The sequence below is a fragment of the Drosophila persimilis genome, unplaced genomic scaffold, assembly GCF_003286085.1.
Source record: "Drosophila persimilis strain 14011-0111.01,24,50 unplaced genomic scaffold, DperRS2 tig00000191-arrow-pilon, whole genome shotgun sequence".
Classification (NCBI taxonomy): domain Eukaryota; kingdom Metazoa; phylum Arthropoda; class Insecta; order Diptera; family Drosophilidae; genus Drosophila; species Drosophila persimilis.
This window is the reverse complement of record NW_020825298.1, coordinates 10,743,952-10,760,838: the sequence shown is the minus strand read 5'-3', so window position 1 is coordinate 10,760,838 and position 16,887 is coordinate 10,743,952. Positions and strand designations below refer to the sequence as shown.

Sequence of the window (16,887 nt, the reverse complement as noted above, 5' to 3'; positions counted from 1 at the left end):
CCTCATGAATGGATTTTTATATCATAAACACATGTCTCTGTGTTTTTCTAGGGATAATTGTTCCGAGTGGTTCCGAAATGTCTGTTTGAATGGTTTAAAATATACGACTTGTTACAAAAAGGATGCTCAATAGAAGATATAAATTTATTAAAAATCGCTCTATTATCTTATCATATATCGGTCTTAAAAATGGTGAAAATACTTAACTACTTCTTAAATCAAAAGTACAACAATTTTGAAAGTCTTTTCAGGGTAAATCTTCGGCTTTCCAGCATTTCTTTACATTCCTATAGATTTATTTAGTTGTATCCTTTTCTTTCCAGTGTAATCGGCCTGCACTCTCTCTCTCTCTCTTCGTGCTGTGCTCTCGCTCTCTCCCATCTGCCTGCTGCGAGCTAGTTCCGGGAACAGAGTCTGCAAAGGACACACGCAGCGCTCTCTCCTGCCATCACTTTCTCCTTTCCGGGTAGCCTTCTCCCACTCTCTCTCTCTCTAACTGGGGGGCCTCGCTCTCTATCTCTCTCTCTCTCTCTCTCTCTGTGCATCTTGGAGCAGCTCCAAAGCTCTCAGTCGTTTGCTGGCTTTCAACGCTGTCGGTTCTCTGTGGGTTGGTCCGTTTTTTGTGCGTCGCGTCGGTGGTTTTTGGCGTCGTCCGTTTTGCGTTTGTCGTTGCGTTATCCATTGCTACGTCGCTGCCGCTGCCGCTGCCACTACCGCTGCTGCTGCTGCTGCTTTGCATTGTGCCCCCTCCCTTGCCCAACACCGCACCACACGCCACTCTCCCCTCTGTGCCTGTGTGTATGGTTGTGTGTGTGTGTGTGGCCCAGCCTATCTCCGAGAGCCTCAGTGTGTGTGCGCCAGCCAGTGCGCTAGTGTGAGTGCCAGTGCGAGCAAATGTTGAAAGGCAGCAGCACAGCATGGCCCGAAAAGACAGCGGAAAATGGGAAAAGCGTGCATACTTTCGGTCGCACTGAGTAATGATTTTTGTGTTCGCTGGAAATGAAAATTGTTTTGTGCTGGCGCTGCCATCAAACGAAAATGGAAATGGAAAATTGAAATACCCCAAGAGAAAAGTAGAGCCAAATACGCGTTCAAGCAAAAAAGTGTGTGCGAAATTGCAATTAATCGCAAAATTGGGACTGTGAAAAGGGAAAACGTGGAAACGTGGAAACGTGGAGGCGAACGTTGTGCTTCATAAATATGCTGCAGCACACATACACGACCATTCAAACAACAGTGCCACACACACACACGGACACACACTCCATTACGACGGACAGGCGACGACAGTCCGTGTCCTGGGCCTGAATCCTGGCCCATGAATGAACCTGCCATCGAATCGCTGACGAGGAAGAGCAAGAGCAGACCAGCCTTGCCTCTCACTTTTCCCCTCCCTCCATTCACACCCACACGACACACACACGACACACACACACGCCAACACCCTCTCACAAAGCCATACATACATACACATGTGCAACATTTAAAAGCATATAAAAAGGCAATTTTCGAGAGATTTTTGCGCGACGAAAGGGAAATAGAAACTACGTGAACGCTGCGAGCCGCGCATTTGGAAACCAGAAAAAAGCACACACACAGACACACACACATACATACGTGTATATATATAGCGAATAAAAAGGTGGGTCAAGTGTAAATTTATTTAACTAGTTGTATACACGAAATGCCACCCAATCACCCCATTCCCACTGTGGTGCCCCCCCCCCCCCCCAACACGCATCGCCCACGCGTGTGGCAACAGAAATCATAGCATGCTTTCCAGCGCGCTTGCCCTTCGCTTGCCCCACAGTCACCGTCGCAGACCCCTTTGGTACTCCTGCCGTTCAAAATGTGTGTAATAGTTGCCTCCTTCCTGTTTTTGTTGTTGTAAATATAAAAATAAATTATGGCCATGCCTCGAAAATAGCAGCCAAGTGGCAGCACAGGGATTACATGAAGCCAAGGATCGTTCTCGAGTGCTCGACGATGCTGCCTGCCTGTGATGATGATGCTGCTGCTGTCTGCTGCCTGCCTGCCTGCAGCAGCATAAATCATTATGTAGCCAAATGTCAATATAACACTTTGCCACACACACACACAAACTGAGGAAAACATTACTAATACGTACGCAAAAGCCTTGGCTAGGGATGTTTGTGCAAGATTCATTTTCGGAATTGGTTCAATTGAACCAAATTCACCGCCAAATGAAAGAAAACATTAAATCTTGCAAGTTGTTTTACCATCAAAACGAGCAAATAACACAGGGCATATAAGCCATCACATTATTAATAGATTTTATGGCTAAGAAAGTGTCCAAGTAAATAAGAGTCTTGGTAGGGAAATGGCAATATGAGCTTCTTAATTAAGAAATAGGAAACTTCCCTAGATATACTCGTATGTGCTCGCCTTTGAGCGTTTGTTTGGCTTTCGAAATGGGTGGAGTTGTGGGCTCAGAGTGGAGATGCAGGGCATATGTAAGCCTGTATGAATAATAAAAGGAATAAATGATAAAATAAATACCATAGGTCTTATAGATCTTATTGGAGTTTCTTTTGGCAATGGAGAATATTTAAATACATTTATGCATCGACTTCTCTGAAGGAGTTTCTTATTGAATTTTGGCTTAGGTAAATGGAAGTATTTATAAGGAACGGTTATTAATATGGAAGTTCCTTAACGCTCCTTAACGAAATAATACTAATCGATTCCTGTAGCTAACTTTCATTAATTGGTTTGTTTATTGTCGAGATCGTTTACTCTAAGTATAGACCATTTTCTGTATTTCTATTACCTTCTGTTTAGTCTTAATTAGCCCTAGTAATCTCGACCATAAGGGGGAAACACGATTGTGGCTTCAATTCTTTGAATATTCATTCACATTCATGCCTTTCCTTCATTAAATGATTTATGAACCAACATTAACATAATTTTGGTACCCTTAATTAGCCGCTGGAATACCAAGAGAATTGTATTTTTAGTTGGTATTGATATTATATTCAATTAAAAACATTTACTTGAAGAGATTTTATATCATGTACATCCCCCATGCTTGATAGCTTTTATCTAGTAGGAGCTTCTCTATTTTCTGCTAAATATTCATGCATTTCCATCATCCAATAACAAGTTCCAAGCCCCAATTGAGCTCTCATAAAATATTCAAGCTACAGTGCGAACAAATGTTGTGTCAAAGTCTTTTTGCCTCGAAATACATATAAATTCTGGGAAATGCTTTCAAATTCGTAGCAAAAATTCCGTAAAATCAAAACTGAAGGCTCAAAAAACAAAATCTGTGTAAAAGGCTACTGTGTGTGAGTGTGTGTGTGTGTGTGTGCAGGGCAGTTCGAGAGATTGAACAGACGCCAACACACAGGCAAAAATGGATATGGAGAGGAAGTGACAGCTAGGGAAAACTCTGTAGAGGGGTGGGCGGTGGATAATGGGAGGAGGGAGCAGCAGGAAGAGGAAGAAAATAGGAAACTTTGTGTGTGAAAAATGCTGTCTGCAGCTATTTCACTTCCTTGAAATCCTTCTGCAGCCACAACAATCATTTTGCTCTGTCTCTCGCAACCTCTCTCTCTCTCTCCATCTCTGTTCAAGCTCACTATCTCTCTTACTTTCTCTCCCCCTCTCTCTGACTTTCTCTCTCTTTCTCTTTACGCAGGCGCTGGTCAGCTGCTGCCTCAACCTCTTGGTTGTTTTTTTTTTTGTTACTTTTCTTGGCTCATTTGTTTATTTTTAGTTTGCTGTCATAGAACCAAACCTCATATGGCCTAATGGTGGGGGTGCGGGTGGGGGTGGGGGTGTGTGTGTTGCTGCAATTAAATTGCCGTTAGACGGTTTAAGCCTTATTAATAAGACACGATATTCGAGAGACTAACACCACTTGGTGGGGTGTCTTAGCCTTTCTATGACTTCTCCTATTTCGCCTGGGCTTCGTTTTGCCTTCGTCTTCCTCTTTCCTAAGAAAATGTAAAAATGAAACTGAGTCAAGGTCGTTGCTGCAACTAAACGAGGTTGTTGCACCGCCCGTTTACTGTCATTGGAGGGGTAGGCGGTAGGGTTAGGCTTAGGGGTACGGGCGGAGGAGCACGAGCCACAATGTTGGATTGCAGCTTGGGTATTTGATGGCTTTTCGGTCCGAGCTCGGTCAGCAGTCAGTTTTGGGGTCAGTTCAAATTTAATAGCGGTGTTTACGCAGCGTAAAAAAGCGTAAAGGGAAGAGAAGAGATTTGGATACCCTTGTAGATACATTTTTGTATTGATTTGAAAACAATTTGGATAATGATTAAAGAACAGACTTGATTGTTGTTGAAAATGAAAAGTTATGTGCTCTGTTTTTCTTCCATTGGTCCCTAACCCATCAAAGGGCAATGGATATTTAAATAACCTTGAAATTGATGAATCTTGAAGAATATAAACATCGATCTGAAAGATAGCGAAATGATAATTTTTGTTGAGTAAAAAGGAAAGATGAATCTACAAGGAGAATTTTCACCCAGCATAATATTTCGAGGTTTCTCTACAAAATTTAATCTATAGACTATATTTATGAGACGATCTACAGCCAGATATTTTTCAAAAATAGCTAAAGAAACAGACAATATTATATTATATATACATATATATCCCTTTGTGGTTATTCTGTGCATTGAAAACATCTGGTCAAAATGCTTAATTCCCTCGACAGGCGAAACAACAATGATTCCCAACAAAAGTGAAAACGCAATGAAGCAGGGGGCAAAGCTGCGAGGGAAGTGGGGGGTGTGAAAGCGTACAGGAAAGGAGCCAAGAAGGGAAAGCGGTTAGAAAAAGTCGGTAGGGGGGCTAAAAGCAACGCAAACGTGGAGTGTACGGATGAGGGACCCATTGGGCCGCTCGCGTGCTGCAACGTCCATGACATGACGAGGCTTCCTTGTATTTTATGGAGCTCACGTGTCAGGGGACGCCCCGAAAAGCCCCAGGTAAAAATTGTGGCCCTACAGGGAGGTATATAATGGTTCGAGGGGTGGCAGGGGGGTAGGTGTTCATTTCAGGACTCGCGCATAAACACATGATATGCTTAGCCCCCCACACACACACACACACACACACACACGGGGAAAAATGGGACCCGGCTAAGTATCCCTGTAGGAGCTTACGTAATCCCGAAACGTGAGCTTTAATCACTTTTTCCCTCAAGTTTTTGTCGAGTGCCGCTGGGCTAAGAGAGAGAGGGGTGGGTACTCCGTGTGGTTGGCTAGGGGGGGAGGTGGTTAAATCTCAAGTGGAGTTGGCGCATAAGTTTAGCATAAGAGGATCACGGGTTGGGGTTTCCAAAGGGAAACCCTTCGCAGGGAGCAAAGTTGAGTAGTGAAAAGTGAAACTTTATTTCTTTAATTGATTCAAAAGTTTGAGGGAAATTCGAAGCCCAGATTTAAGTTAGTTTAATGCATAATCTTAAGATATTTGCATAAGTTTAGGCACATTTTAAGTATGTTTTTGTTAAGTAAATACCATCAGGATCTCTTGTCTTGTGTGAGAGCCTATGGCCTAGGGCACTAGCAGTTTATTTTGGTTAAATATTCTTTGGTGGTTTCTACTATTTTGGAGGCACTTCATTGGACTCGGTCTCATCCATTTCCTTTTCCAGCCCTTTCACACCGTGATGCATACAGAATTCTCTAGAAACATTTAGTAATATTCTGTCATTTAGCATCAGGTCTGAAAGGGTCTAAAAATAAAACCCCATTTCCTATTAAATTAAATTATTTTCCAGAGAATGTCAGCGAATATCAGTTACTCTTCTAAGGCTATTTATTTTATTTTTTAAATTATAAATCTTAAATCCACTTTAAAAGAAGCCATGGTGGTCTGGGGTCCTTGGCTGATCTTCAAAAATTAATTTCGATACAAATTTAACTAAATGAAAGTTTAAAATGAGCTAAAATACTCCACCTTGCCGCATACAAAGGACACTCATTTAGGATTCGCAATGAACAGAGTGGCAAAAACACTCCCACCGAAAATATTTCATTCGCTCTGTGATTTGGCGTGCCATTACCGTTAGTCACGTGCTCGTAGCACCGGCCAACCACCTGCCACCCACTGGCCACCCCCACTGGCAGGCCTCCTCCCACTCCTACTCGACCCACGCCATTTGCAAATCCCTGGAGCCGGGACCCGCATTCGGGGCTCGTTGTCCTTTTTATTTTGGCCCCTGGCTGGCGCTGCCTTAATTATCCTGCCATTGGTAATTATGCGACACAAAGCAGAAGTGGGGATACCATCCATTATACAACATTCCACAGAGACACACAGAGGGATACAGAGTGTATAGAAAGAGTGGAGCGAGATGGAGGGTGAGAAAGAGAGACAAATACGTGTGAAGCGGAGAAGTGGAAAAGTATGCTGCATTTTAATTGAAAATAGCCTTGCAAGTGTCGCGACCCGGAAACGGAAGCCAGCCGGCAGCAGGTGCCAGGCACCAGGCACCTTCTCCACTCTCCCCCTCTCTCCCACTCTCCAAGCTTCTCCCCTAATGAAATATTCATTTATAATCGATAATTCCGCAAAAAAGAAAGAGCAAACATAGAGAAACATGCGGCGGCATAATAAGTAGGCAAAAGACTCACAGACTCGGCCCCAATACCATGCCCCATGCCCCATGCCCCCCATTCTTTCGACCCAGACCAGCCGCATTGAATGTTGCCGCCACGAATCGAGGACGAGAGTCAAAATGTCTGCAACCAGCAACAGCACAAAAAATTCCAATAATTTTAGCTCAAATTTATACGCAACTTACGAAGGACCCCCCAAGCCCCAACCCAAGCCCAAGCCCTGTCCGACATTTGCTCTATGCTCCATGGTTTATGGTCACAGTTCAAAGACCACGTGGCTGATAACTTTACGTGGATCCATCGTGGTCCCTGCTTAGGTCATTAGTTTCTCCAAGCCCATAAAAAATTTATTATTCCAGCAAAAGTTCTGTGCAAGTTTAAAATGCATAGAGAAGTTTTCGTTTTCGTTTGCCTTGCGAAAGAAATCGCATGAAAATTGTATAATATCATCTAGTGGAATTTGATGTGCATCTGATGTGCCTGTGCATCTGTCTTATTGTGGAGGCTTATGCTTTATAAGCTATGTCTATGGAGTGCCTTGCTCAGTGCTAATATCTCTTGGGGAATATCAAATTTTTTTAATCATTTTGAAGGTCCTTTAGCTGTTCTCTTAGCTTTTACCAGTGCTCGTATCGTATAAGGGATAAGAACTTACAGAAGCCTTGCTATCTTTTTTAATTCCTTTAAGAACCCAATCATATTCAGGGTCTTTTTTGTCCTTCTCAGCTTCAGCTTGGTGTGTTTCGTTTCCTGAAACCAGGGGCAGAAATTAAGCTCCAATTAGGCATGATTTTTCTTAGTTAAACCCTAGAACAAACGGTGTCTAAAGAAATGCTAAGGAACTAAATGGCGCTAAATTGATAAATATTTTTGTCTGCTAAATATGTCTTATCTGTTTGTCTTCAATATAGTTACCCTCTCATATTCGTACCATTTCATGCCTTTCCATGACCACAGCCCAAATACTTATTGTAATATTTGCCAAACAAATTCCGTATTTGCGTTTATTGCCTGGACAAAGTCATTACAGCAATCTATATTAATAGGAAATTGCCATACAATATGGCTGAGTTTTAGGTGGAGTCCAACAAACGATTTGGTCAGCCAACCAAGCGAACCGAACCGAAGCCCATTAAAAATTCTATTAAAAGTTATTTACGGCAACTTTGGTCCATTGAATGCGACAAAAGTTGCACATCGTATGGATGGGTGTGCCGTGCAGTGCTGTGCTGTGTGATTGTGTACTTAGGAAGGCATAGAGTACCGTGCCGTACCATACCATACCGTACCGTGTCCGTGCCATGTCCGCACTCAACTCAAACAAAAAGCAACAAGAGTCGGGCTGCGGCCCAGGGCATTGTCTATGCACGTTCATAAATAAGAAATGCAGCCGACGCCAGCGTTGAGCCCCGATGAGTGTCCAACCCTTGAACCTACTACCACTGCCGTTCTCTGCCCTGTCCTGTCCTGCAGGCTATACTAGCATGAGGCCTAAACGCCAGTTGCCATCCTTCTTTTACTCATTCCATAATAAATTTGCATACACAGCACTTGCACTTCCACTTCCACTTCCGTGAGGTGCTGATGGCGGTGGCGGCGGTGGTGGCTCGAGGGGGAGCCCTACAGGAAGCCAAGTCAGTTTATATGCAGATGAGCATAATTGATTCCAAATTGTACGATGGCGGGGGCTGGAGCCTGTGTGGTAGGTTCTGGTGAAGGGCTTAATGCGGGGGAATCGATGGGATAAGATAGAGCATGATTGTCCTTTCAGAAAGATGCTGACAAGGACTCTCATTAGGCACTCGATGGGTACTCTTTTTCCTAGCAGATTATATGCAGCGATAATAGCCACAGATAAGGGCGTGTATAGGTGGGTTGACGGTGGGGGGGACCAGGTCCAAAACCGGAGGCTGGGGACATTCTCGCGCTCAAACTAGAGCAAGGACAACACGAACAGCAGCAGCGGCAGCATCAGCAGAAGCAGAGGCTAAGGCTCTGACAGCAACAAAAACTTCACAAAAAAACAGCCAAAAGAGAGCAGCATAGAAATACAGGGAGCGCAAGAGTGTGAGAGATAGGGAGAGAGAGAGAGAGAGAGAGAGAGAGTGAGTTGTTACATTGCCTGTCGAGAGAGATATACGTATGTACATATGGGCTGCTCCTATGCCTCAGTTCCTCTCGTGTTGACTGGCCAGCTGCATTGCTCTTGTCCTGCTGCTGCATGCCACTGCCACTGCCTGCCCCAGAGTCCTTGTGCTGCTGCCACAGCAACAGTAGGTACGGGTATACGGGTTAGGAAGCTGGCTATACCCTTGCCGGCGCTGATTAAGTTCGGAAAGAAAGTCCTTAGTCCTTATAAATTAGTATGTTCTTCCCAGATAATCCGATTTGAGCATTGCCGATTTCTGTACTACTAAAAAGATGGTTATATTCCACTTTGAGATGCTTGCTTTATTCCCTTCATTGCAAACATCTTTTCATAATCATCATACCCTCGTCCAGGGTATGACAACAGGACGAATGACAGCAGGGAGCATAAGCTACCTTCATTTTGTGTCCTGATTATGACAACTCAAGGCGAATGCTGCCGGACAGCAGAAAGGCAGGCAGGCAGGCAGGAAGGCAGGAGGCAGGCAGCAGTCCATGTCGAAAATTGTTGAAATTCTCCAAGGAGTTTCCTCTTCATGTATTCCACAAACACACACACACATGCATCTGTCTGTGTTAATTGCCGGTGTATGTGTGTGGCATAAAAATGTTTCACTGAACCAAAAAAAAATGCATTGCATACGCGCTGGGGCCATCGATGTGTGGCTGAAGCGGGAGCAGGAGCAGGAGGAGGACTCCTACCTGGTGGTAAAAGGAAAACCAATTCGATTTAATTTCAAGTTGGCAGCCACCTCATCTGGAATGTGGAATGCGGAATGTGGAGAGGTTTATCAGAGACCGCGCATCAGACGCAATTAAAAATAATAAATGGAAAACTGTAGCGGAGTGCCGAAGCGAGTGGTTCTCTCGGTAATTAGACGTGAAGTTGATAAATGAAACATGGCAGTTACTCCTCTCGTGCTGTTGCTTTGAATTAAATTGATTGATGAACGCTTTTGGTTTTAATTTGGAATCAGGAATTGCGGAAGGAATTGTATAAATATACCTACATAGACGAATAGGAAATATTTACTTATTGGATTAACATTCCGATTTTCACACAGTCAGGAGTACATACTCTGTAGTTAAAAGTTCCTGACTGTGAAAGTTAATCTCTTTAAGCGTTCATTTCTCATTCCATACAGATTCCAGCATTATTTACTTAAATCCCTACTTTAATATTAATATAAACAAATCTGATGTGGAAGTTCACATAGCCCTAGGCCCTGGCCGTAGTGTATTCTGATTGGCAACACCCAAGGGGCTCGCTAGAAGCGCTTTGCCGCGGCACACATGGCGTATGAGTGACAGCCGAGCCGCGGCAACGTCAAAGTCGTCGTCGACGACTCATATCAAATTACCGTTATGGTTATGCACAAAAGCTTGGTACAGAACGGAGCTTTGGATGGGGATGGGAATGGAAATGGGGATGGGGATGGGTTCGAGGGGCCTCTAATGAGCGTCGGGGGCAGGCTGCTTGACAGTTATCAATTTCTGTGGCATATAAAATGGAGAACTCATTGGATCTCCTTCTTCACTCTTTCACTTCCAGATACGCTGAAGAGAACAAGACAGAGAAAAAGAGACAAAGAGTACATAGCACCACGGACGGGAGAGAAAGAGATACAGAGCGTGGAAGCAGTTATTGAAAGTTGAGGGGCAACCATCGGTGATGTGGGACACATCCCGCAACGGGCAATGCAACAACCCCAACGTTTCATACCGTCTGTATCTGATCTATATGGCACGGACGAGATAGAACTGCTGCTGGACGAGATACGTGAGCTGGAGCTGGAGCCGGTCTGCTGTCAGCTGGACGATGAGCAGGACTTTGAAATAGCTGGCAGCAGGGCCGGCGAGCTCTCGCTATCCCTCGAATCGCCGCTGGGCACATGCACCTCCTGGGACTCGCATGCCAACTACAAACAGCGCAGCGGAGCGACACCGCTGCCATGGGGCGTTGCCCTACACTGTGATCCGCAACACTTGAAAACGCCTACAGGGATTGTGCGCATACTATTGGTGGTAAGATCGATCCTATATAGTACACCTATATATCCACTATATGTATGCATATTCGTAGTTATCCTCGGCCGCCTGCCTGGCCTGCGAATGCTCTGCGGGCACGGTACAGGTGGGCCTCTTTCTACTGCCACTCATCGGACGCCTGAGACTGATGGTCTTCTGTGCGCTCTTCTCGCTACTCATCACATGTCTCATGCTCTTTCTGGATATATCGCATATAGCTCTCATGTTTCCATTCAATTGGACTAAAGTGGTAACTATAAATAACAGCAAAAACCAACAAAACCCCCCAAAAAGTATGTATAATTAAATCATCTCTCTCCGTAGAATACGTGGATGTACCTGAGTATTGGTTTGATATTTATTTTGAGCTCCACATTACTTGTCCACATGGTCCTCTGTGCCACTGAATACACATGGGTATCCAAGCATTCCAGGGACACACTATTAGCCACAGGCGTAAGTCGCACCATCAGAACCAGAAAATCATCCATCAAATGACATGATTATTCCTTCCAGATTATTGGATATGTGTGCGCCTTGGAGGCATTTCTTTTGTCGGGCATCGCATCCTGGCCATGGACTCAGTACCGTCAGGTGCCCGACGATGCCAGCGAATTGTTTATCGAGGATCGCGAAATGACACCGATGAGTCCCATTATTTGTAGCACCGAGCTGCATGCGACGCCATATCGGAATGGCAATGCAGCAGCATCGGAGGATCTATATAACCAACAACAACAACAATCGTCCTATAATCAAAAGCCTTATATACCTGGTAAGACCAAATAAGGATCTATGCAATGATTTGTGCCCTTGCAAAGGTGTTTGGAATCGAATCCACATCGGTTCAATATTTCATATTGACACATCGATGGGAAAACACGCTCTAATATAAATGTCCAATCAATTTGCAAGGGTATCTGGTATCTTCCCTTTCTGTAATATCCATTGACTATCTGCATTATTTCCGCCCCGCAGCCAAACGACCCAATGAGCTCAACAATCAGCGTCCAGCATTGGGTCACACACAAACCGCACGGACAAAACCCAATCAACGTTATCGAGAGGGCTATCACTATCACACATCCCGCCAGAGTCCCACATTCGTGTTAGGCGATGATCAGGGTGCCGGTCCATCCACGTCCCGTTCCAATGATAATTCTAGTGCGTGATAGTTTTTAATTCCTCAACCCCGACATGAAGGAGAAGCTGAAGCTGAAGCCGAAGGAGAAAAGCCCCAAATACAAACTGAATTATGAAGATTTCTCAGCTATAAACTGGAATAACAGAAATTTGAAGCATGTTGTAGAATTTTGGTCAATGTAAGAAGTGAAAAACAAAATTGTTAATTAGTTTAAAAAAAGAAAACAAGAAAACGAACAAGCAAAACACGTCGATGAAAACAGTTGAGAGGAGAACAGGGAGAACAGAGAAAATATTTAAGCAGCGCCGAGCAAAGCAAACAATAATAAATTTAATAATAAATTGTATGTGTGTATTACGAGCCGAGAGAGAAATTTAAAGAATTTAATGAAAGATGATACAAAGTAAAGTTTTGAAACAGAAGGTAGATCCACAAGATCATCGCCCATTTGATTAGGTATACGGAACCGAACGAACACGGAGGCCATACGAGCATTGGTCAATGTTGAACGGATATCCAAAAATTGAGCTGAACAAATTGGTAATACTTATTGTAATTGTAATAGGAAACCTAATAACACGACAACAAAATTGCAAGCAAAATTGAAAATTAGAAATTACAATGAGCATGGAAAACGGAAATCAACTTGTTATAAACGTAGTTTTGCTTATTTTTTAATAAAAACAAATAATTCAAGAAACCAAACGGAAAGCAAAACCCATAAGAATACATAAACAATTTCATATTTACTTAACAGATCAGATCTTGAAATGCACAAAATTTTCGACTTAAATTTAGTTTACTTCAATCCCAGGTCCTTTTCGATAGTGTGCGAGCACACGGCCATCATCTGGTCCTTGACCTTGACAAAGTTGCGAATGGCCGCAGGCTTGGCCTCGGGCCAGGCGGCCAGATCGCGGTAGATGGGGCGGCAGAACTTCATGCGGAAATTGGAGTTGGCAAATTCAATGATCTCGTCCAGGCGGTTGATCAGGCGTGCACGAATGATCAAGCGATTCAGGCGGAAGCGCACTTCAGCGTTCTTGGACAGATTCAGATTGTACGTGGACTCGAGGAGTTTAATCTTGCTTTCGTTCAACTCCACAATATCCTTCGACTCGATCAGTTTGCCCAGGAAGTCAATCAGTTGATGGATGGAAATGGTCTGCTTGATGTCCTTGTTGTCCACCAATTTGGACACAGTAGCAGTGCTCCACAGTTTGGCCAGATCCGTGGTGACATTAGCCAGGGATTCGTCGAATCTTTAGAAACATGTGCATTTTAGTAAAAGAGTTTTCTTAGAAATTATGAGCACCTACTTGGGTATAATGGGGGGCATGCCCTCGCAGGTCAGCCACAGATCCCAATCCACTTCACTCAGTTGATCCTTTTTGTCCGTATCCTTGAAGTAATCATACAAGGCACTCTTGAAGTCATTGGTTTCAATCGATTTGTAGGCGAATTTCTTCAGGTATTCACGCAGGAAAGGCTCAAAGACAGTTGGTCCACCAAGCAAATCCTCCAGATAGCGCAGGAATGTGGAACCCTTGATATAAGGCACTGAGGAGAAGGCATCATCGGGGCCACAGTTGGATAGATCCACAACCAATTTGGTAAGCTCTGGTGTGCCACTGAGTTGAGTGCGCAACTGTAGCAGGAAAACGCAAATTAGGAGGAATAGTAAAGGAATGCAATGGACGTTGTACTTACACACTCCTGCAAATCGGTCAGATTGCCCAGCATCTTAAAGTCCAGCTCCTTGGCGCCCTGCATCCGTCCCACAATCTTTGACTCGACGAACACGGTGAATCCTTCGTTTAGCCAGAAGTGCTCGAAGTTCTTGTTGGTCACCAAATTGCCCGTCCAGCTGTGTGCAATCTCATGGGCCACGACATCGGCCAGCGATTTGTCGCCCGCCAGCAGAGTGGGTGTGACAAAGGTCAGGCATGGATTCTCCATGCCACCGTAGGGGAATGATGGTGGCATTACCAGCAAATCGTACTGCTTCCACACATAGGGACCGCACAGATCCGAGGCGGTCTTCAGCATGGTGGACGTTTCAGAAAACTCCTCGGCACAGGCATCCACAATCGCTTCTTCGGCCCAGACATTGGAGTTCTCGCCCAGCGGTCGGGAGACCAGCCTTCCAATGGCAATGGCCACGAGATAGGCGGGTATGGGCACCTCCTGCTTGAAGTGTGTCTTCCCGGGTTGCTTCTTGTCAATTATGGCACTCATCAGGGCAGTCAGCTCGGTGGGATGCTCAATCACAGCATCGTAGGTGAACTTCACCGCTGGCGTATCCTGGCAGGGTACCACAGAGCGAGCGTGTATGGCCTGACACTGGGAGAACATATAGGGATGCTCCTTGCCCAGGGTCTGGGTGGGATTCAGCCACTGCAGGCCGCTGGCACTGCTTGAGGTCTCGTAATCGATGCGAACATTGAGGCTAGACGATAGGAATGAAGTATTGTGGATTATTTACAAGTCCCATAAAGATTAGCTTATCGATCTGAATGGGAATGCTCACCTCCCCTTAGCCGTGCCGGCTGGCAACTCCAGTGTTAGCTTTTGTCCAATATCGTCCACGGGATCGCTGATGAAGTAATTGATGGGCAGCTCACTGCCTCCAGCCAGCAACGTGGCATTGGTCACATTAATGTCCCTCACGTCCAGGAGCTACCATGAATGCACTATGTGTATAACGCTTTTCATTGGTTAATATCTCTCCAGCTACTCACAATCTTCTCCAAATTAGTGGACAGCACATTGAAGCGATGCACCACACTGCCCTGCAGTTTGGTGGCATCGAAATCCACTTTCCAGTTGAGAACACTGTGCTCCGTGGTAATCAAATCCGGCTGCGAGTAGGAGCTAGGATCCACAGTACCCAGGCGGCCCATGTTGCGTTTTTGGAGTTGATAGATTGGACAAAGTTGTGTCTGGTGGAACGGCTGCTGGAGCTGCTGTAGGTGTGTCGTGCAAAAGCCGCGTTTGGAGACTGCAAGAACAGAGGGAGAAAGCGTTTGGACGCCGATAAGCTTATCATAAAATAAATAAAGATTTGATAGAGATTCGACAAATGCGAAGGGAAAAACCTCTCCAGATGCGAGCCGAGTGTATATAGTATATGATGATCGCACCTCTGATATATGTTTGGAGATGAAAGAGTAGGCGTCGCCAATGACAAAATATTAAGAATCTGCAATTCACTGCCGGGCCGGCTGAACAAGCTTTTTTCAAATATCTGGCAACTCTAAATGCAAAGCCTTGCCACTTTACAGAAGTGTGAAATGGCAACGGCAGAAAGCCGACTTGTTGATACCATGCACTACAACAAACCAACAATTAGATTGAGAAATATCTTGCTTTCTTGTAAGCACTGAAAATAAGTGATATATATGATATTTTAGATATGAAAACTTATTGTTTATAACATAAAATGCTTAAATTATTGGAACGTAACCAAACTCATAACGAATATACCCCGATAACCCTCATTTACAGGGAAAACAACGATTATTTTGTGTTTAAATGTATTTTGCTTAATTACAATATTTTAACAATAATCAACGCAATATGTAGTCCTTTGGATAATCCATAATGGTGGGGAAGTTCTCCAGCGTCTCCTTATCAATATGATCAAGCCTCTGGGGCACAGTGCGGGGAGTGCGTATCTGGTTTGTGACGTTCTGCAGAATCTCATCGGGCACCGAGTCGCCGGAGAAAAGATGCAATCGCTGCATTGTGTGTCTGCGCTGCAGGTTTCCATGCATTGAATTGTACACCGCCTTCTTCATGACCATGGTGGGATCCTTCTCGTGCAGCTGCCAGGCCAGAGTCCAGGATGCACCGCCGGGGTAGCCCGTGTGATGGAAGTAGACACGCTTGATCCACTCGTCGCCGGGTAGTGCAATTTCCTTGGTATTGATCAACACCACATGGTCCCCGCAATCATCTGCAAATACGGATTTGTGTTTAGACTTGAATGACAGCTGGCGATGGAAGGAATTTCTTAACCTAGAAGAACAGAGTGCTTATCAGATATGGAATCAATCGCACTAGGGAGACGCTTTAATAATTACCATTTTGAATTGTGTAGGACACCCACTAATTCTGTTTTACTCCCACCAACAGAGCCACAACATGCCGGCCGAGATTGTGATGTAATGACGCACGTAAACATTCACCGAGCCCCCGATTGTATCACATTTCTCACTTAAAACTAGTACCGGTGGCTACAACTATGGGTTGTACTTACTCATAGGATGATATATGGGCTTGTGCAGACCCATTAAATGTGTTTTCACCAGTGCAGCGGACTCAAAAGGGTTCTGCCAGGTGCAGTCGTAAATGTGCCAGGTTCGTGCAAATGTTGCCCATTGCTAGAAAAAAGCCAATAAAGGTATTTTCAGGTTCTGCTGATAAACAGTCTCGTTAGTACCCACCTGCACACGCTTGGCGATAGACATTTTAAAGCTATTTTAATAGAAAAAATAGAATTTCAAAATAAAAATTTTAGTTGGATGGGATCAGTGTGGCCGCGGAAGTCCGACCGTCAGAAATTTATCAAGATATACCGTCTCATTTGAAAATATACCGTAAATATACTGACGAATTCAAGTTCTTTTTTACATATTCCTCAATTTTGATATTCCGTCATATATTATTAGATAGATATATTTCTGAGCCCCTACCCACATAATTTTATAGGATTTACGAACCAATTTCCTACTTGATTGGCCTAATTTAAATAATTGCTTTTATTGGATTTCTATATGACGTCGAAAATGAAATTTTGTATACATATGTATAAATCGATTCATGACATGTTTTTACATTTTGCAGCGCCATCTGTTGGTCGATCGATATGAAATACATCGAAGTAATGTAAAATGTAGAAACATTTAATCGATGTAATGTAAAATCACTAACCATACAGTATGGTTAGTGCATGCACACTGTTGCGGC

General features: G+C 44.2%; 2 protein-coding genes across 4 annotated transcripts; one reads left to right on the top strand and one right to left on the bottom strand.

Annotated features, from left to right (window-relative positions):
* The first annotated feature begins 1,614 nt into the window (after nucleotides 1–1,614).
* Nucleotides 1,615–12,573, top strand: LOC6588795. The gene is made up of 6 exons (XM_026988448.1): nucleotides 1,615–1,642; nucleotides 10,297–10,769; nucleotides 10,828–11,022; nucleotides 11,097–11,228; nucleotides 11,289–11,547; nucleotides 11,751–12,573. The coding sequence occupies exons 2-6, from the start codon at nucleotides 10,443–10,445 to the stop codon at nucleotides 11,942–11,944; spliced, it is 1,107 nt and encodes a 368-aa protein (XP_026844249.1). The 5' UTR covers nucleotides 1,615–1,642; nucleotides 10,297–10,442; the 3' UTR covers nucleotides 11,945–12,573.
* A 70-nt stretch (nucleotides 12,574–12,643) lies between these two features.
* On the bottom strand, nucleotides 12,644–16,438 carry LOC6588796 (39S ribosomal protein L13, mitochondrial). Of its 3 annotated transcripts, XM_026988447.1 has the most exons (7): nucleotides 16,365–16,438; nucleotides 16,178–16,301; nucleotides 14,658–14,917; nucleotides 14,447–14,595; nucleotides 13,627–14,365; nucleotides 13,236–13,564; nucleotides 12,644–13,178 (listed from the first exon to the last, which is right to left on the bottom strand). In XM_026988447.1, exons 1-7 carry the CDS (start codon nucleotides 16,386–16,388, stop codon nucleotides 12,716–12,718), a joined length of 2,088 nt encoding a protein of 695 aa, XP_026844248.1. In that variant the 5' UTR covers nucleotides 16,389–16,438; the 3' UTR covers nucleotides 12,644–12,715. The 3 variants fall into 3 exon arrangements, with proteins under 3 accessions (XP_026844248.1, XP_002014673.2, XP_002014674.1); XM_002014637.2 differs by lacking the exons at nucleotides 16,178–16,301; nucleotides 16,365–16,438 and adding an exon at nucleotides 15,060–15,133; XM_002014638.2 differs by lacking the exons at nucleotides 12,644–13,178; nucleotides 13,236–13,564; nucleotides 13,627–14,365; nucleotides 14,447–14,595; nucleotides 14,658–14,917 and adding an exon at nucleotides 15,436–15,874.
* Between the last annotated feature and the right edge of the window lie 449 nt (nucleotides 16,439–16,887).

Coding starts and splice junctions, on each gene's coding strand:
- LOC6588795 (XM_026988448.1), top strand. CDS start 10,443: ATGCAACAACCCCAACGTTTCATACCGTCTGTATCTGATCTATATGGC. Junction 11,229..11,288: donor ACACACTATTAGCCACAGGC/GTAAGTCGCACC, acceptor TATTCCTTCCAG/ATTATTGGATATGTGTGCGC. Junction 11,548..11,750: donor TCAAAAGCCTTATATACCTG/GTAAGACCAAAT, acceptor TCCGCCCCGCAG/CCAAACGACCCAATGAGCTC.
- LOC6588796 (XM_026988447.1), bottom strand. CDS start 16,388: ATGTCTATCGCCAAGCGTGTGCAG. Junction 14,918..16,177: donor GCCCATATATCATCCTATGA/GTAAGTACAACC, acceptor CTGTTCTTGCAG/TCTCCAAACGCGGCTTTTGC. Junction 13,565..13,626: donor TGACCGATTTGCAGGAGTGT/GTAAGTACAACG, acceptor TTCCTGCTACAG/TTGCGCACTCAACTCAGTGG.